Genomic DNA, 19,487 nt, shown 5'->3' on the forward strand with positions numbered 1-19,487 from the left:
GTTGATACAACGTTGATTGGACGTCGATTTGGCGTTACAAAAACTTTCAATTCCGACCGTCATTTCAATCGTCCGACCAGGTGCCGTAACCTTGGAAGTTTTAAATGGCATGATTTTAAAACCTGCACGGACTTCCATAATTTCTAGAATTACACATATTTATTGCTTCATGTATTCGATGACTTTATGTTTTCTTAACTTGCCAGACACCGACATGGGAAAGGGACATTTGTTAGCAGTTCTTCTGATACTTCAAGGTAAATTTTACACCACCTTTCTTTACATTTCTTTCACCAAGGAGGGGCTTGTTATAATTACGGCTATCGCTATACTAATCTGCTAATCTGCTAATATCATAACACATTTAAATTTCAAAGTTTTATAGCTTTTTATTCTGGTGCCAATTTGAGGATTTTAGAAATAGCAAACACAAATAACAACATAATTATGTATTTCAATATAATATAGTATAGGCCTAATGTTCATAAAATGATATCGTCAATGAAAGAAACAAATGAAAACAAATGTAGGCCTATCATAATTTACTTATACGCAATAATAATTGGTTCCAATTCAATCGTAGTTCTTCGCTCTAATACTTGTTACGAATCACGATTTCTCAGTTTTTAATGTGGAATTAGGGATGGAATGAAACCTCGACCGCTGGTTGCAGCGTTTACCGGCGGTTGAACCGCGTTCCATAGTTTATAACAGTAGAAACCCCGGTCGAGTTTTAATTTCATCCCTTACAAGAGATTAGATTGTGGGAGATTTGTCACTTTTAGATTAGGAGAGGGTCGCCAGACCCAGAATTTGAAAATTATCAATGAACTTGAATGATAATTGAATATATACTTTTACAGTTATATCAACAGATGGATGTGAGTCTGACTGGACATTACTCGACAATAAATGCTACAATATCTCCTACGATCGCTACACGTGGACTGGCGCAAGATGCTACTGCCAAGGCAGAAACAGTGATTTGGCTGTTATCGAAACATCGACAAAATATACACTTATGAAGCAGATTTTACCATCTTATGACTTTCCGTTCGGCGGCGGTCAGTGGCTGGGAGCACAGGATACTGAGACAGAGGACGACTGGAAATGGATTGGAAACATTGATGTGACTTACTCAGGTATGTAGCCTACAAGAAACTGGATTCTTTTCATCTCTTGTTTATATGTCCAATCGATTCTACAACCGCAAATGCCCATTACTTTATTACTTATGGTGGGTTCATAGTAAATCGGTGTGCATCGGCCGACGTCTGCCGACATCGCTGGCGATGAACACAAACACCCAGCGATATGGTTGTGCTGCTCCATCGCCCGGCAATGATCGGTCGACGATGCGCGTACAAAGTTCGCACGGCGATGGGAGCGGCGATGAGCGGTGTGAAAAAACGCCATTTTGTTTGTCAGTCGCCTACAGAAAATCTCAGTTAATAAATCCAAAAATGTCAACATTGCTCGATGTTTTATGAATTTAAACTTCGTACATATTATGATTTGCGGACTTGGAACATGCTGTGCTCACAGTGACTCTTGAATGGTAAGAGATTTTGGAAAGAAAAGGTTGCCAAATCACCGTAGACAACACGCACAATTTTCGTATTGAACTGTGTGTGTTGCAACTTGCATGTGTTGCTGTACAAAAAGTGATCATTATCATGTGGACTGCATTACACCGCCCAATAGCATCGTCTTCAGCAAGGAATAATGCCTTTCTGCCTCATGAATTCATTCCAGTATAACACTTGAACTTCTGCTGTCACAAATGTTCGGTAAGTACGGTTTTATAACAATAGGCTGTGACTAGGGCCTAGGGCCCTAGCCTAGCATGCCATGATCATTCCCAGGCCCGTCAAAGATATATGAGGATTGTAAGCTGAGATTAATACATAAAATATGAATTAACCGTTTGGCATGGTTGGTGCGATCCATCAGGAAAGAAATAATGTAATTCCCGACCCTGCAACCCCGGGGGATTTTGAATAATGCCCCGGCCCGAGGACTGTAGGCCTAAGTTAAAAGCAAGGTATGCATGCATGCATAGACTGTCCCACAGTCTCGGTTCGGTCCGGCCTGGATAATGGACTGATACATAATTACATAATAGCCTATCAAAATATGCCATAGTCCTTCACCCCCCCACCCCGATTCTAAATACACAGCGACCAAAACCACTTCCCAGCGCCCAAAACCAATTCCTCAGTCTAATGCATGCATGAATCGATGTATGCATGTATGTGTGCCTTTAGTCAATGACGTATTTTTAGCTTCACGTTGAATAGGCCTGGCACAGTGGCAGTGACAATAAATGCAAGTCTTTAGTCTACTTAGTCTAGGTCTTGTAGCACTTGAGGATGGGCTTCATTCGTCTTGTATTGACTGTCACTCATTTTCCGTGCCAAACTTTTTAAATATTAATACTATGCGGACGCCTGGTAAGGGCGGCCAGAGCCGCCAGATGGGCTCTGTCTTTTATATCCTACTTCAAGTGGTTTACATTTTAGGCTTAGGCCTGCTATTTTACTCATAATGTCATTGTCAAATGACATGCCATAAAATGAAGGGAAAACAGAATAGGTATTCTGAGTAGGCTTTAATAGGCCTACCTTAGAATTTTAAAGACTAATAAGTGATTTTGAAAAGATGTTATCGGCGCGGCTTAGTTAACAAATTAATTATAAATTCAAATCATGTTTCTTTTGTTTTCACCAACTAGGACCTAGGTCAGTGACAGTGAAGTGAACTGGTAGAAACCTAACCATGTTCTTCAGATGTGGAGGGAATAGGACAACATCTAGAGCCTACTGAGAGAACAAATAGAGTACCATTTTTTGTACCAATAGGAGACAGGTACGGTATGTATTATAAATGTACAACTTTTATTTGATTATTAAAAGGCATATACCGTATTCATATTATTTTGATTTTATGATGTCATAATCATATTGATGTGGTACAATCATAAGGCCGTGTAAAATTAATATTTTGGTTCTCGTCCCTCCCTCCTCAATTTCTGGGATTTGTCAGATTTTTTTTTTTTTAGATTTTTCAATTTTTTAGACTTTGGAATGATTTATGAAATCTTCATACATAAAGTTTATTAGAGAACAAGCATCACTTCCAAGTCTTTTTTTTGTACTCTAGGGGGTTTATCCCTCAATCTCACATTTGAAAAAAAAAAAGGGCCTCATCGTTTCCTCGAGCACTGTTGGAGAAGACCGAAAACTACTGACAATGCTAATTTTACATTGGAAAAAACAAAACAAAACAAAAAACACCTCCCTCCCTCATCAATTCATGAAAATCCTCTTGAATGAATGAATGAATGAATGAAAGAAATGTTGTTGTGCTGTCCATGTGTAAGAGAGTAGATTATGAAGATCACTGGGCTTAAATACTATACCAATAATATTTTTTAATTTTTACATCCAGATTTAGTTTTTATCGCCCAAAAAAGGCCAACAACCCATCAAATACACAAAATCGCCCTGTGTTACAAGAATGATATAAAGGGGTGTACATTAATACCATCTGACATTTATGATAAGTATACTGTTGTAATATTGCAAGTATCACAATATTTCTTAAATTCTTTCATTTATTAACAGATACAAACTGGCACCTGTACTGGCGCGGCCAACAGCAACAAGTTAATGGATGATATGGCCTGGACGTACTCCCCCCATCAGCTCACAGTACCTGAAATCTCCTACTGGCAGTTGGATATCATACCATAGTGCATTGTAATGGACCTGCCATTGAAGATCGATTCATCAAGAATCCAGTGGTGTGCCCCTGCCAATAAGGAACCCACCATTAAACCTTTTTTTTTGTAAGTGGCCACTTGGCCAGGCCAGCTCGTCAGATTATTTTCATTCTTTAGAAATATAAATGTACTTCAGACAAACAATTTGGCAGTATCAGGTCATTCCAGGGATAATACCAGTGCCAATGAAAAGAGTCAAGTAAAAGATACATTCAGACTGGCCTTACTTTATGGTGGTGTTCCTCAAGGCAATGGCATTGGTCTTGTTTCATGTTTTACGGTATGATCATTGATCAATGATGCCATGGGTATTCCAAACCATAAACTTTGGAAGTATGTAGTTGATTTGTTGAGCAGGGTTGTTTGATTTAAATCACGCCGATATAAATCACTGATTTAAATCACATGAATTTTTAAAAAAATCATTGATTTAAATCAACTTTTTTCATTTTTTACCATATTTATTAATAAGCTAAGTTAATTTCTTTCTTAAATTAACTGTTTTACATCATTTCTAATGCTTCTACTGCGTCTACAACTTTTGGGTACAATTACAATACCTCTAAGATGACATTTTATCTATTGCTATAAATTCATCTTCAAGGTGCAGAATTCAACAGGTTTTCCCCATGATTTTTGCCAAAATTATTAATTTGAAATTTTCACATGTAAAAACATGTTTTGAATTTTTATAAATACCTGATATGATTGCGCATATGTCTAGCATTCCACTGGTCTCTCGAATTTATTATGGTGTATAGCAGTACTTGGAATTTTAAAAAAAATGTATTTTTTTAAGCTTTGATTTGTTTGGTTTTCCCCATGCATGTTAGCATAATTCAATTTTATATGTTGCTGGTCTGATGCTAAGCGGGGATGGGTGGGGTGTGTGTTGGGGGGGGGGGCGGGTGCAGAAAATGTTAACCTTTTGCCAAAAATGTTAACCCTGACATCTTTTTTGAATGAATTCCCACATGTGATGCCCAAGGTTTTCCACTTAAAACTTGACATCAGTACAAATAAATAAAAACAAAATCAAGATTTCCCCCTACGCCCTCAAGAACCCCAAAATTTTTCAGATTTCCTCAAATCCCAAATATTACACAATCTGTTAAGGAGAGTCGGAGGGGCTTGAGATTGGAATTCCAGTTTCCTTTCTCACGAAGTAAGGGCTAAGAGCAAAATTGTACAATTGTGTTTGGGAGTGGCCTTCTCTCTTTTCTCTTTTTCCTAGCTATTTTCTTCCATTTCTTGCTTTGTTTATTAAAGCTATCTAGGCCAGCATGCATATATTAGCCTACACTGGCTATCCAGGCTTGTGCATTTGTATGAGCTTGGAACGGTCCATGATTTTCCATGGATTAGCATGTGTTCCTCACGGACCAACCTGGGTAAACAAACAAACTCGGAGCGGTGTCTGCGCTAGCGGTGTTTGTGCTAGCGGTGTTTGTGCTCAAATATTGAGAAAAATGAAGCCCTCACTCACAGGTTAAAAGGTATGGGTTCAACATCAATATCTAGCCTCATTGTAGGCCTAATGGGTTTTATTCCCAAGCCCCCCCAATGTGCATGTTTTTCTTTTTTTTTCTTTTTTCTGGAAGGGGAAATACATATGGAAATATAAATGACCATCAGAGGCTTCCTTAATTTCTTATAAAATCAATGTTCCATCAAACAAACGTTTTCCACAATATTGGCAAAAGGATAGAGAAGATTGGCAGAAAACGTTTAAATGTCGGGTTATAAAGAGTATAAAACGTTTTTATTACTTTCAAAACACTTACTGCAACGTATTTTAACATAATGTTATTTAAGTGTTGACGAAAATTAGTGGTAAACTGTTTGCAAAAAATATTTTACAATGACATTTTGACAACATTTTAAAATTGTTTTTGTGTTTTCATATAACATTTTAAAAACGTTTTTATGAACAACATCGCCTCGAAAGCGCTCATGTACCCGTAAGCGAAATAAGGGCCCGTTCACAAACACTTGTTAGAGGAGGCCTGATGCAAAAAGAGGAGGTCCCTTAAAAGTTTTGACCCTCCTAGGGGGGGGGGGCTCTGAAAAAATTGACCACAAGATATTTGAGCTTATATGCTTTTCTATGGGGTTGACCCATAATTTTCATGTCAAAAATGGGGGGGGGGGCTGAAATTTTTTAGATCTGAAAAGAGGGGGCCCTAAAAATGTTCGCGGTAAATTTTTTTTTGCATCAGGCCCCCCTAGTGTCTGTAAACGGTGCCTAAACAAGTGGGTGTTAAATTATTCTCGTTTTATTACCACTACGTACATGTATTAATCTGCAATTCTAACATTTGGTTTGTTTGAATAACTGGTAAAAATAAACATAATATACATAAAATGCAATGTTTGTTTGTGTGTTTGTTTGTCAGTTGCCTTTAGGGGTGGTGCAATGAATAATTATGTGTACCCCTTGTGGTGAATTGTAGATGGGGGGGAAAAAGGGAAGATGTTTTGGAAAGCCAAGGGGGCACAGATTTGTTGGGGAGGGGCAGCAGGCAATTTTTGCCACAGATATTTGAGCACTGTTTTGATATAGGGCGTGGAAATATACTGGGGACTGTTGGATCAGTCCCAGCAAACAAAAACGTTTTAGACATCATTCGCAAAAAAGGTTGTCAGAAAACGTTTAAATGTCGATTTGTATAAAGGGTATAAAACATAGGCCTAATGTTATTTAAGTGTTGACAAGATATTTGGCAAAAAATGTTTGCAAACAATTGTCTACAAAAAAACAACACTTTGAAATATTGTTGTGATGTGTTTTCATACATAACGTTTTATTTCAAACATTTTCATGTTCTTTATATAACCCGATATTTAACATGTTTAATGTTATTACAACGTTTTTAAATAAACAAAAAACCAAAATATAACTTGTTTAAAACGTTTTAAAAACATTTTTGTGTTTGCTGGAGTTACAGCTATTAGGGACTAGGGTGTATGTATGAGTGAAGTAAAAGTTAAAATAATTCAAAATTGCTTAAACAACTTACACCATGTACACGGACTTAAGTCCACCACTGAGTCCACAAAGTTCGGCTAAATTGTCAGTTCAAGTCCACCATTGATCTTTTGGCTGAAGAGCATGACCAGTAGGTTTTATTATGCGCTACAACATCTAAAGAGTGAACTTTATGTCCAAAACAAACAAACATGCTTTATGTCCAAAACCTACACTGGCCTTTTATCCCCCCCCCCCCCAAAAATGGGGCATTTTTATATACAAAAACTAAAAAAGAACCAAAGAAGTGAACTTTTAATGAAAGGAAATAAGAAGAAGGGGTAAAACCGATGTCAACATTTGAACAGAAAAGGTATTTTTAATATTTTATTTTATTGGTACAAGAGCACAAATAATTTGTATTGATGATTTGAAGTTCAAAAGCGTTTTATTTTGCGGTAGTCCTATGCGGTAGGTTATTTTTGTAAAATGATTCAAAGGCAATTTACTTTTAAAAAGTAAAAAAAAATGATTGTACTGATTTTCATTAACTAATGGATTATGATGATGGTCCAAAGGATCGAGTAAAGTAGTTATAACTTGGACAGAAACAATTACCCCGTCCCACCCCCCTGAAAAAAACGAAATCTATATAAATAAAACAACTGACAATTCAATTTCCGGGTCAATTTTATAATAGGCCTACAAATTTCACCCATCTATAAAAAAAAACACCAAATTTCTTGCTATCTCATGATCTGGTCTCTATACCGGAGTCAGTAGTTTTTGAATCGTTCTGAAATGAATGAAATATACATATTATTCTCATCTCCTCATTATAATGACCCATACAATGTAATTCAGGCGTGCTTTTGTTTACAAACACAAGGCGCCAGCGACACGTGCTTTTGTTTACAAAATAGACCTACAACACACAACAGGTCAAAGGTTAAATCATTCGCGAATTTGATTGGTTATCGCCGCGTCGTCGCCGTGAAAAGTTGAACTTTTTCAACTCGGCAAAGACGTCGCCGCGACGTTCTGCCGATGGACAGCGATGCCAAATCTCATCGCTGTGACGTCACTCAGATATAGTAGAACGACGTCGGCCGATGTCGGTAGACGTCTGCAGACGGAAAAAGACGTAGTATGAACCCACCATTACTTACTTGTCGCCTTTCACCCCTTCCGGTATATAAGCCGCCAACAAGTGGCCTCCAGATCTGTCTGTCTTGAGCTTTGACTTCAATCTCACTCCTGCTGTATCCCATCTTTCTAGTATCAGTCTGTAAGTCCCTTCGCCAGCTGTTTCTTGGTCGGCCTATACCAGTAGCGTAGCCAGCGGGCGGGGGGGGGGGGGGCAGAGTGCCCCCCCTGACAAAAAAATGAAAGAAAAAGTGCCCCAAAAGAAAAAAAATGAAAGAGAAAATCAGGAGGGCAAAGGAAAAGAAAAGGGCAAGGAGCCCTTTTCTAGCAAAATTCAGGGCCAAAATAGTGTAAAATAAAAAAAATTCCGCGCTACGCGCGCACATTGTGACAATAAAGCCCTTTTTTAGCCGGATAATGGGCGAAAATAGTGTAAAATACCATTTTTTTCGCGCTACGCGCGCACATCATCCCAATAAGGCCCTTTTCAGGAAGCTCGAAGACATACAGTCTCTATGTATTGTATGATGCAACTGCAATTTTTTTTTTTTTTGCCCCAAAAATTTTATTTTGCCCCCCCCCTGACCAAGAAAGCTGGCTACGCCCCTGGCCTATACTCCGCTTTCCCTGAGGGTTCCAGGTGAGTGCCTGTCGGGGTGTGTTACTTCTTGGTTTCCTAAGCGTATGTCCTATCCAACTCCATGCATGCATCTCCTTCTGCCTATTGTTTCTCTCACTGGGTCTTCAGAATTACGGATCTTGTCTGGCCAATGTATCTTGAGAATTCGTCTTAAGCAGCTATTTATATATAAATACTTATAAGTACTAATAACTTATAGTACTTTGTGTGTATTGCTCTTCGTCATTCTCCATGTCTCAGCACCATGCAACACTACTGATTTGACTATTGCATTGAAAAGCCTGAGTTTTGTGTGTTGTGACAGTAATTTTGAGTTCCAGATATATTTTTAAGCTGCATGAATGATGTTCTGGCCTTTCCAATTCCTAGCCTTAACATCGGCATCTGAGCCTCCTTTCTTATCAATGATGCTGCCAAGCTGGTAAGTAAATGACTCTACCTCTTCCAGAGCAGCACCCTCCAATGTAACTGGTTCAGTACGGTACTTCTTGCATTTCATTACTTTTGTTTTTCCTTTGTGTATATTGAGTCCTGTTGAATGTGAGATGGCTGCAAGTGTGGCGGTCTTATCTTGCATCTGATGTCTAGTATGCGACAGTAATGCCAGGTCGTCAGCGAAATCCAAGTCATCTAGTTGTTCCCACAATGTCCACCGAACTCCATTTCTTTTTTATCTTGTAGTTCAATAAAGTAGAAAAGATTCTTTTTCAGATCCAATTATTCTGGTACTTACTCAGAAATATTTCAATTCCTATCACTCTGTTGTGGTGTTTCTAGATGTTTGATGAAGTTGTAGTTGTCTTCATTATCCAGTCGATGATCAGGAGAAACAGGAAAGGAGAGCGCAGACATTCTTGCCTTACACCAGTTTTCAATTTTCATTACTGAAAAGAAAGAAAACTTTTCGGTAATGACAATATATCATCCCAACAACATTGATGTATTATTCCAGGATATGGGTCATGATAGCCGCTTCAGCTTCAGCAATTTAACTGAAAATATTGTGTTTTGGTGATAAAAGGCCTAATATGCAATTAGTTCTCTATATGTTATCCCAAACCAGTAGCCATGTACAATAAGGTAGAAAATACAATATTTTATGACAAAAAAACAGATAACCCGCACATGAACCTCAACAGCCTCATCCCAATGACACAGTTTAATAACCTCAATTAAACAATCATTAGTACAAAATTTGACCTCAAGTTGCAGAGTATGAATTTTAGTACCCAAATTTTCAAAGGTCACTCAATGAATGTAAAAATGTATTGGGGTTACAGAACTGTGCCCTTGATAGATAAGCATGTTGTGGATCCTAGTGCCGTTATCTATTATTATCTTATTTTGCTCATTTTGTAAACAGATTGGATCTTCTTTACTTCTGAGCCTAATGGTGGGACAAACGAAAATTGTTTGATAGTGTCTAAAAGCTCAATCTCGACTGCTTCGTGGTTCGATGGCGATTGCAATGTGCAATACAATGCATTATGTGAAAAAGATTTACTAGGGGCTACTTTACCAGCAACAGATCTAGTAAATTGTGATATAACTACAGAAATGTCAGAGGTAAGCACAAAGGAAGGTAGGCCCTAAAAAACGTACTTTCGTTTCATTTAAAACTTTTCTGAATGTTCTTAAAGATACCGAATATTATATTGCTAAGAGGAAAGGTACATTATCTGTGCATTTTAAAAAATGGAGATTTGAATTGTAACTCTCTCTTTTCCCACGCACATTGTGGATCTTGTTTTTCACTTGTATTATGTTTTAGTTGTACCAATGTAATCTATTTTTGTATGCTGCTGTTTTGTTTTTTCCATGTGATTTTTGTGATTTTTGTGTGATTTCTTTGTTTTGATAATAAAAAATACATGAAGATAAAAAAGGAAGGTATAGGCCCTATATATAGGCCTACACATATACAAATAAATAAACAGATAAACATAATAAGACCATAAAGGTTCTTTAAAGCTATAGAACACTGGTGAAAAACCGGTTGCGGATGGGTAAAACATGTTATACCCAACAGCGAGTAGGCTATATAGGCCTACATTTTACCCAAGAAAGGGTTATTTTCATTAATTACCCAACATTAGGCAAAAAAATACCCAACTGGTACCCGTTGGTTTACCCAACTTGATAGGCTACATTACACTGACCAGTCGCATCGGTCCACATTGCAGACCAACAACAGGCCTTGCCGTTTGAGGCGAGCGATCGCTCTCGCTGGCCACCGCTCGCCCAAACTCGATTTCTAGCGAGCGATTTTCCCCTCGCCATAGACACTAATTATCACTCGCTGCGAATCTCCCAAAATCAGCAATTGAATCAGCCAATTCACCATTTTTAAATCATTTCTGTGCCTCTTCAAGCGGAGAAAGTCACAAATTTTAGCGCGCTTCGCGCGCATTTCAACACTAGTTCATAAATACCGTTTCAAGACCAAATCTCTACTTAACTTGATTATACCTAAACAAATGGTATTTGTGAAAAATCGACCACTCGCCTAGCATCATGCTAGCGAGTGATTAACAACTCGCCTTTAAAATCTAGACGGCAAGGCCTGCAACAATCAACCGACCGAATGGACCAAGCAATATGCCTAGGCCTAATAGTTTGTCCAATTGTATTGTCATGTAGGCCTATTAGGCCTAGGTATGAGCAGTTGAATTTTTGCTATATCATATTTTTTCAAACAATTCATAAACCCATGATATAACTTTACCTATTTATTACAGGCAACAACTTCTGTGACCACAACCGAGACACCTTCGCATCCACTAACTTCAATTTCTGTGCAGCCCACCATAGGCCTACTTTTATCTCCGAGTCCGAAAGGAACTCTAGCAACGACTACTTTGCAAAGCACTTTGACCGGTTCCACGACTGCATCAACAAGTGCAACAGGTTTGCTTGATATTAATTGATTGATTGATTGTGACATGATGATGATGTTGTTGACGATGATGATGATGATGATGATGATGATGATGATGATGTTGTTGACGATGATGATGATGATGATGATGATGATGATGATGATGATGTTGACGATGATGATGATGATGATGATGATGATGATGATGATGATGATGATGACGGTGAAGGATGTTGCAATGATGATGATGATGATGATGGCAATGTTGATGAAGATAATGATGATGATGACGATGATAACGGATGATGATGATGATGATGATGATGATGATGATGATGATGATGATGACGGTGAAGGATGTTGCAATGATGATGATGATGATGGCAATGTTGATGAAGATGATAATGACGATGATAACGGTGATGATGATGATGATGATGATGATGATGATGATGATGATGATGATGAAGAAGAATGATGATAGTGACGATGGTGACGACGATGATATGTGATGATGACGATGCCGATGACGACTTGATGTCGACAAAGACGTCCATGGTAAAAATAATTTCAGGAAAATTAAAACTATTGTAACGACATATTTTCTGTTCGTGTTTCAGAGCAAAATGGTCCAACCTGTCGTGGTAGCCATTTTCATCTTGCCGCTAATGGATCAAAATGTCTGAAGAATCACGTGTTGCAAGATTTTGTTCGTTGGAGTCCAATAAGCTGTGCTGCCACATGCATACGAGAACAACCTTGTTTGTCTTTTAACTTTTATGTGGCTTCTAAACGTTGTGAAATAAACTCAAAAGATTCTCAACTGGTCTCAGTTGAAAATATGGTTGACGAAGTAGGATGCAAGTTGTACGATTTAAAAGTTTAATAATCATGTACCGGTATCATAAATTATTTTAGTAGTCGTAGGCCTACTTGCATCAGAAATGGTTGGAACAAATGGCATTATTTGCGAGGAGCCTACATTCATAGCTATAGTCCTATTTAGACCTACTGTTACATTGAAAAGATATCCGAATATTTTATTTAACATATTTTGTGACTAAACAAAAGAATAACAACAATAATTTAGTTTTCATGGTTTTTAAAAAAAATATTCACGTGCAGTAAAATATACGTGTCTAGGGCCTAGGCCCTACATAACAGAAAAAAAAGTTTTCAGATTAAAAAAAATCAATAAAGCGGGCCTTAGGCTATCTACCATGAATTACTTTTGTTATTTTTTGTTTAGGCCCAAAACATTAATGTTGTAGGCATAGATATCAAACATAGGCCTATTGCCAATGTTGTAGGCTATGACAACTCTCAGCACAATAGGCCTATTCAAATATTTAAGAATCAATGTAGGCCCCTAGCAGCCCTATACGGTAGGCCTGTCTTAAATTATTAGCCTATAGGCCTATATTGTTCACTGAACCGTAGCACCACGTCATGGTCAGTGACAACTTTTGAGATTTTCTTCCTTATCGGGTAGGGGCCTATAGGCCCTAGGGGCCCTAGGCCTAGCGAACAAAGCCGGGGGTGGGGTGTGAAACAAAAGCGGAATGGCGTGTAGGCTAAAAATGGAACACTCGGTAGGCCCCCTAGGCCTATGATACGGTATGTTGCCCAATAATTTGTTCTTGATTGAAGAAATCGTAGGCCTATTCTCAGCGTTCCGGTTTACATTTTACCCCACCGTTCCATTTACCCCCAATTTACCCTAATGTAAAATATTCTAACATGTTTAGGGCCTAGGGGGCCTAGGAACAATTTCTGTAGGCCTAATTGGCAGTCTAATAGGCCTATAGGCCTAGGCCTATTGACAAAATATTTGCCCGGAATAGGCCTATTTGCCAAAATTCCCGGGCCAAAAATATTTTGCAATAGGCCTAGGTCTAACATTTTGACAACATTTTAAAAATATTGTTGCAGTGTGTTTTCATATAGGCCTAAAACGTTTTGAAAATGTTTCATGACCTTTTTATGACCCGACATTTAGGCCTAATAGTTATTGACCAAATTAAACCATTTTAGCGCGTTTTATTGCTGTCTTTGAAGCCTTATTACCTAATATAATAAGCTCCGCTTTGTCGTATGTAAATAAATAGTTCCACAACAAAGAACGTATATTTCAGTCAAGTCTTTTACATAATATTCATACATATTATTTGAAATTATCGTTATTACTTTGTCAATCACTTTATTAAAAATAGTGTGATTTGTAGTTTTATTTTAAATATGTCGATTTGTTTAGCGTAATGATATAAAGTGAGTCAAAGTGAAGCGGTCAATTAAGTCTTTTTATGGCTGAGAGGCATTCACGAAAGACAGAGTACTAATCTTTAGCTCCTAAAATTCCGGTAAGTGTTGTTAATATTGTCATAATTGTCTAAACTCTATTTCATATGATTAGGTAGACAATATAGATACTTTGGAGAGATCTAAGGTTAGATTTGACATATTAAACGCACATAATATGGAGAGTAATTAGTCTCATCATCATGCTCAGTCATGTCATGCATGTCGACCATGACACACTGCCAATGACTGCACATGTATGCACATGGAGCATGTTGCATGGTCAATGCCCGTGAGAACCATGCATCAAGACACGCGATATCTTTGATCATAATCATGCATGATGTTGAACTTTATGCTGAAGTGAAGGCACATTCCCGTAAAAAAACCCCTTTAGATTTAGACCTAGCATGCCTAGCATGCCTATAGCACATGAGCGGGCTAGGCCGGGCCTAATTTTTGCCAGTCTGCTCTGGCCGGGCATCTGCCTACCAGTCCAGGCTACCATAATCAATAAATAGTCAAACGTAGCCTGCTTTATTTAGTGGCAAGCTACTATAATAGTACTGGCATTGCAACAGTGCAGTTAAAAAAATAATGTTTGGAAAAATTCATGAATTAAACATAGCCTAGCCCAATCCTAAATCTTTTGTTGAAACTATAAACTGGCAATGCAATTAAAAGGCAATTTTCATTATTTTTTCAACATTCAAAGACCTGAGTGACACAAGTCTTAAGTTTTGAGAAGAAAGAAAGAAAGACAGAAAGAAAAACAGACAGAAAGAAAGACAGACAGAAAGACAAAGGCGGAAAGAAAGAAAGAAAGAAAGAAAGAAGAAAAAACGAAATAAAGAAACAAACAGACAAAAAGACGGATAGACATACAGAAAGAAAGACAGACAGAAAGGTAAAGAAAGAAAGACAGACAGAAAGGCAAATACAGAAAGAAAGACAGAAAAGAAAGGCAGACAGAAAAACAGACAGAAAGAAAGCCAAAGAAAGAAAGACAAAAGAAAGAAGGAAAGACAGATAGAAAGGAGGAAAGACAGAAAGGAGGAAAAAAAAGAATTGAAAGAAAGATTATGAAAGAGAAAGTATTAGAAGAACGAAAGAGAGATTTATATCTAGAGAAATACTAGTAGGCCTAATACAAAATAGAGCACCAGCTGACATGGCTGAGATCAGAGTAGGCCTACATTGTGGACTTCGTAGGGGAAATGTTACCCAACAACAGATTCATGATAAAGCTTGCTTGCAACCAGATGAGATTCATGTTTAGGTATCTTCTGGATTTGAGGTAGCATTATATTCCAATATAAACGGGTTCCGTGGGATTTCATTCAAAGGTGTTTTAGAATTTAAAAAACTTTTAAGATACATTTATTAGTTCTCCAGATTCTATAAAGTCAAATTTATTAATCATGTTAATGCTTCAGTGTCAAACCTGCAATTGTTTTCCACCATGGCGTCATACCAAGTTTGGGGCAATACATCAACACCATATCAGCAGTAGATTGATACTTCGTCAACCTTCATATCAGCATTAGATAGCTATTTCATCAAGACCTATATCAGCAGTAGATAACTATTCCATCAAGGCTGCTGGCTTATGTCATTAACATACAGTATCAAGGCTTACTAGTAAACTACCGTACTTCATCAGCACCCATATATTCATGATATTGTCATTAGATCGGCTCATCAACACTTTATCAGTAGATAGCTTCGTCACCAACACCCATATTAGAAGTAGCGGTAGGTAATTAAATTTATTATAGTTACATATACATAACTTACATTAGATATTAACACCCATGCCAGCGGTACGTATAGGCATATTACCTAAACATTTGTAATGCGTATTTTTATGGGTTGCCACATTGTAGAATCTAATTAATTATTGCACATGTTTGTATTTTTATTTCAGGAAATCCCATTGAATTTGGATCTAAAACCAAAGAAAGGAGAATGTGAGACTATGTTTGTTGGTGTCTTGGAGAATTCAGAAATAACTGGCCAATGTTTAGTTTCTCTTCAGTTGGACATGATGCAGTCATGTCTACAGTAGAATTTACCACGACCTTTGCAGGACTTAAACCCCATTAAAAGCTATTAAACATATTCATTAAACACTCATTGAAAGCAGCTCAACTGATTAAATCAGATCTTCAATCCACACTACACATGTTTTTGTTTTACCTGTGCAATGAGCAATGAGCTGGTATTATAGTTTCAGTTGGGTGAACGATTATAAAGCAAATACAAGGTAACAATACTGTGTGGGCTTTTGTTTGTTTACGAAATGAGACAATAGTCTGCTTATTGTTAACCAGCATTCTTGAAAATGAGAAGCATAGGCCTATTGGTTGCAGACTTAACACGGTTTGGAAATAATTTCTTCATATTTTTTGGTGTTATCTGTCGTTTACATATCCTTCCTAAAACACAAAAGTGCGAATGTTTCCAAACACCCAAATTAGCTAAAAATTTAGGACATGTTACAAAACTATATTTTCTAGAATTTCAGAGAATACTTTAAATATTGGCCGGTTATTTTTCACACAGTGACGTTAACTAGGCAATGTCCTATTACCTATAACATACACTAAAACACCAAAGTGCGAATATTTCCAAACACCTAAATTAGCTAAAAATTTAGGACATGTTACAAAACTATATTTTCTAGAATTTCAGAGAATAATTTAAATATTGGCCGGTTATTTTTCACACAGTGACGTTAACTAGGCAATTGCATATACTTCTAACATACACTATTTGTAGAGGTCACGCGTCAATGGTGAGAGCACTGTGTATTGTGTATAGGAAAACGGACAGTAACTGCACTGAGTATGACTCATTTTGATGTACAGCTGAAAAGACATCATTATGTATATAAATTTGTGATATTTGAACAACAATAACAGATGTGAAAAGGTGTTTAAAATTTTGAAGTCAAATTTTATGTGCGATTTTGATAGTGACAGCTATAACTTCGAGTGTCAAGGGCACTAAATTATTTCTTTAATAACAAAGCAGCAATCGGATAATTGAGGGAACTTCTTACTTCCAGGCAAATAAATATGATACCGGCACTAAATGGAACTGTTTCCTGAACTCAAACAAGTTGATTCTATGGATTACATTAATTTGATCAGGCACATCACATTTTGGCTAATTTGATAGCAATTGATGGCCTATTTTCGTGCTTTCTATTGAAGGACCAGTGTACAAAATGCTTATGTAAAATTAAAATAAATTGTTACAAACTATAAATGTGTGTACTTAATTTTTAATCATTTGCCATAAATGTGTATTATTGCGAATTTCAAAAATCAGAATTATTAGATAGGCCTATCAGAAGGACATTCTTCGTATTCAGAACGCATATGTCCGATGTTGCTACCAGGGCCCTTTAAGAATCTTTGATAATAACATGATAAGGCGCGTGAAAGTCGATTCCGAGTTTATCGTCCCCCGCCCGCGTCACTTTTTGAAACCAAAAATACCCGCGTTTGGAAACCAAAAATACCCGCGTCAAATTTTCAAAAATGCCAAAATAATTCATTATTTTCAAAGTATCAGTGTTTTCACCAGTTTTAGCAATTGGAAACATATATTTTTGTTTGTAAAACATATAAATTCATAACTTGGAAGCAAAACCAGGCTCTTTTCTAAATTTTCTAGTCCCTACCCATATAAAAACATGTTTATAAATTACATGTATGAGTTTGGCTTTAAATCAACACCCATTTTAGGTCAATAATGAAATCTGATGAAAAATGAAAAAGTCACCTCACCAACCTGGAAAAACAAAGTGACGATAAACTCGGAATTGACTTTCATGGGGAGGATGTTGATAGTGCATGGAATCATTTCCATTCTTTTTTCATTGACGTTATCACGGAATGTGTCCCTCAAAAGACTGTCTCATGCAAATCAAAAATCCACCTTGGTTAAATGCATGGGGACTTGCGAAAATGTGTCGCAAGAAACATATTCTTTTCAAAAAATGGAAAAAAACAAAAAATGATGAACTCTATGCCAAATACAAAACTATCAGAAACAAATTAAGTAATGAACTTAAGTATGCTAAACAATTGACAATCTCCTTGACAATGATTCTCCTAGCAAACGTTTTTGGAGTTATTGCAAGTCCAGGTCAGGTAAATCTCCAATTCCTGATAGTGTTCACCATAACGGCACTTCTGGTACCACTTCGGCTGAGATTGCCAATATTTTTTGTAATTTCTTTTCCGAATGCTTCAATGACTCCAATATTTCTGATATTCCATCTCTCCATTATGACATTTCTTCCTTTATCTCTCTTTGCAGTTGTTCCAGCGATGACATCCACCCCTTAATCTCCAAGCTTAACAACAACTCAGCCGCTGGGATTGATGGAATCACAAGCCTCATGTTGAAACACACTGTGGTTACTGTCTCGCCTATTCTTTCTGATATTTTCAACTTGAGTCTCATAACTGGCCGTATTCCTGATGCATGGAAGCTGTCTCGAGTGATCCCTGTTTTCAAGTCTGGGGATCCTCACGCTGCCTCTAACTACAGACCTATCTCTTTGCAACCAATTTGCAGTAAGCTTCTGGAAAAGGTTATTCATAGTCAAGTTTTGCAGCATCTCATCAACAATAATATTCTCACAAACAGACAGTTTGGTTTCTTACCCAAGTCTTCCACCACGGATGCACTCTCAACTGCTCTTTATGAATGGTACAATCACCTTGAGGATCGCAAAAGCATCGCCATGGCTCTTTTGACCTATCCAAAGCCTTTGACCGCGTCCCCACAGCCCTCTGCTCCATAAACTCAGAGCTGTTGGTATTTCCGGTCCACTCCTCTCTTGGTTCAGGTCTTACCTGTCCAACAGGTCCCAGTTGGTTGCTATCCGTGGTGTGGACTCACAATCTGTTCCTGTGCTTTCTGGAGTTCCCCAGGGCTCTGTCCTGGGGCCTCTGTTGTTTCTTGTCTATGTTAATGACTTGTGTCTTTCTTCCTTTTCTTTAAACAGTTCTCTTGTTCTTTATGCAGACGATACTACTCTCTTCAAGCCTATCTCTGCTCCTGATGACTTGGTTGATTTCCAATCCGACATTGATTCCATCCATTCTTGGTTCTCCTTAATCACCTTTCTGTCAATTCCTCCAAAACAAAAGTCATGGTCATTTCCACTAAGAAGGACCCTTTTCCGGATCTCAATCTCACTCTTAACAGCCTGCCTATTGAACGTGTGTCATCTGCGAAATTTCTTGGTGTCTGGCTGTCTGACAAGCTTTCCTGGAATCTTCACATTGATAACATATGCAGAAAAGCTCGCAAAATCATAGGCTTCATTCATAGATCTTTCCAATAAGCCCCTTCAGCATCCGTCGTTCTTTGTACTTGGCCTTGGTTCGCCCCATTCTGGAGTATGGTTGTACTACTTGGCATCCTCTTAACATAACCCTTACCAACCGTCTTGAGTCTACCCAAAGATTCGCCTGTCGTGTCATTCTTCAGTCTTGGAACCTCTCCCATGAGGACCTTCTATTGGATTCCGACCTGCCTCTTCTTAGTAAGCGTCGTGATGTTGCTTCTCTGTGTCACTTATTTAAAATCTTTGCCAATCTTTGTTCTTCTCCCAACCCTTTCCAGCCTCATCCCAGACCTGGTCTACGAAACCTCAATTCCCGCGCTGTTCAAGTTCCTTTCCGCCGGCTTTCATTGTCCCAGAGATCATTTTATCCGTTTGCCTCCTCCATCTGGAATTATCTCCCTG

The 19,487-nt window shown here is 37.8% G+C and overlaps 1 protein-coding gene and 1 long non-coding RNA gene across 3 annotated transcripts; both read left to right on the forward strand.

Moving 5' to 3' along the window:
- The first annotated feature begins 210 nt into the window (after nt 1-210).
- Nucleotides 211-12,470, forward strand: LOC140165395 (uncharacterized). The gene is made up of 5 exons (XM_072188709.1): nt 211-257; nt 864-1,142; nt 9,902-10,104; nt 11,277-11,445; nt 12,037-12,470. Exons 1-5 carry the CDS (start codon nt 215-217, stop codon nt 12,300-12,302), a joined length of 960 nt encoding a protein of 319 aa, XP_072044810.1. The 5' UTR covers nt 211-214; the 3' UTR covers nt 12,303-12,470.
- On the forward strand, nt 1,320-4,653 carry LOC140165394 (uncharacterized). Of its 2 annotated transcripts, none has more exons than XR_011860703.1 (3): nt 1,320-1,790; nt 2,735-2,873; nt 3,627-4,653. It is a non-coding gene; the product is annotated as an uncharacterized lncRNA (long non-coding RNA). The 2 variants fall into 2 exon arrangements; XR_011860702.1 differs by having other exon boundaries at nt 2,735-2,868.
- Nucleotides 12,471-19,487: the final 7,017 nt, after the last annotated feature.

Source organism: Amphiura filiformis, chromosome 12 (assembly GCF_039555335.1).
Source record: "Amphiura filiformis chromosome 12, Afil_fr2py, whole genome shotgun sequence".
Classification (NCBI taxonomy): Eukaryota; Metazoa; Echinodermata; class Ophiuroidea; order Amphilepidida; family Amphiuridae; genus Amphiura; species Amphiura filiformis.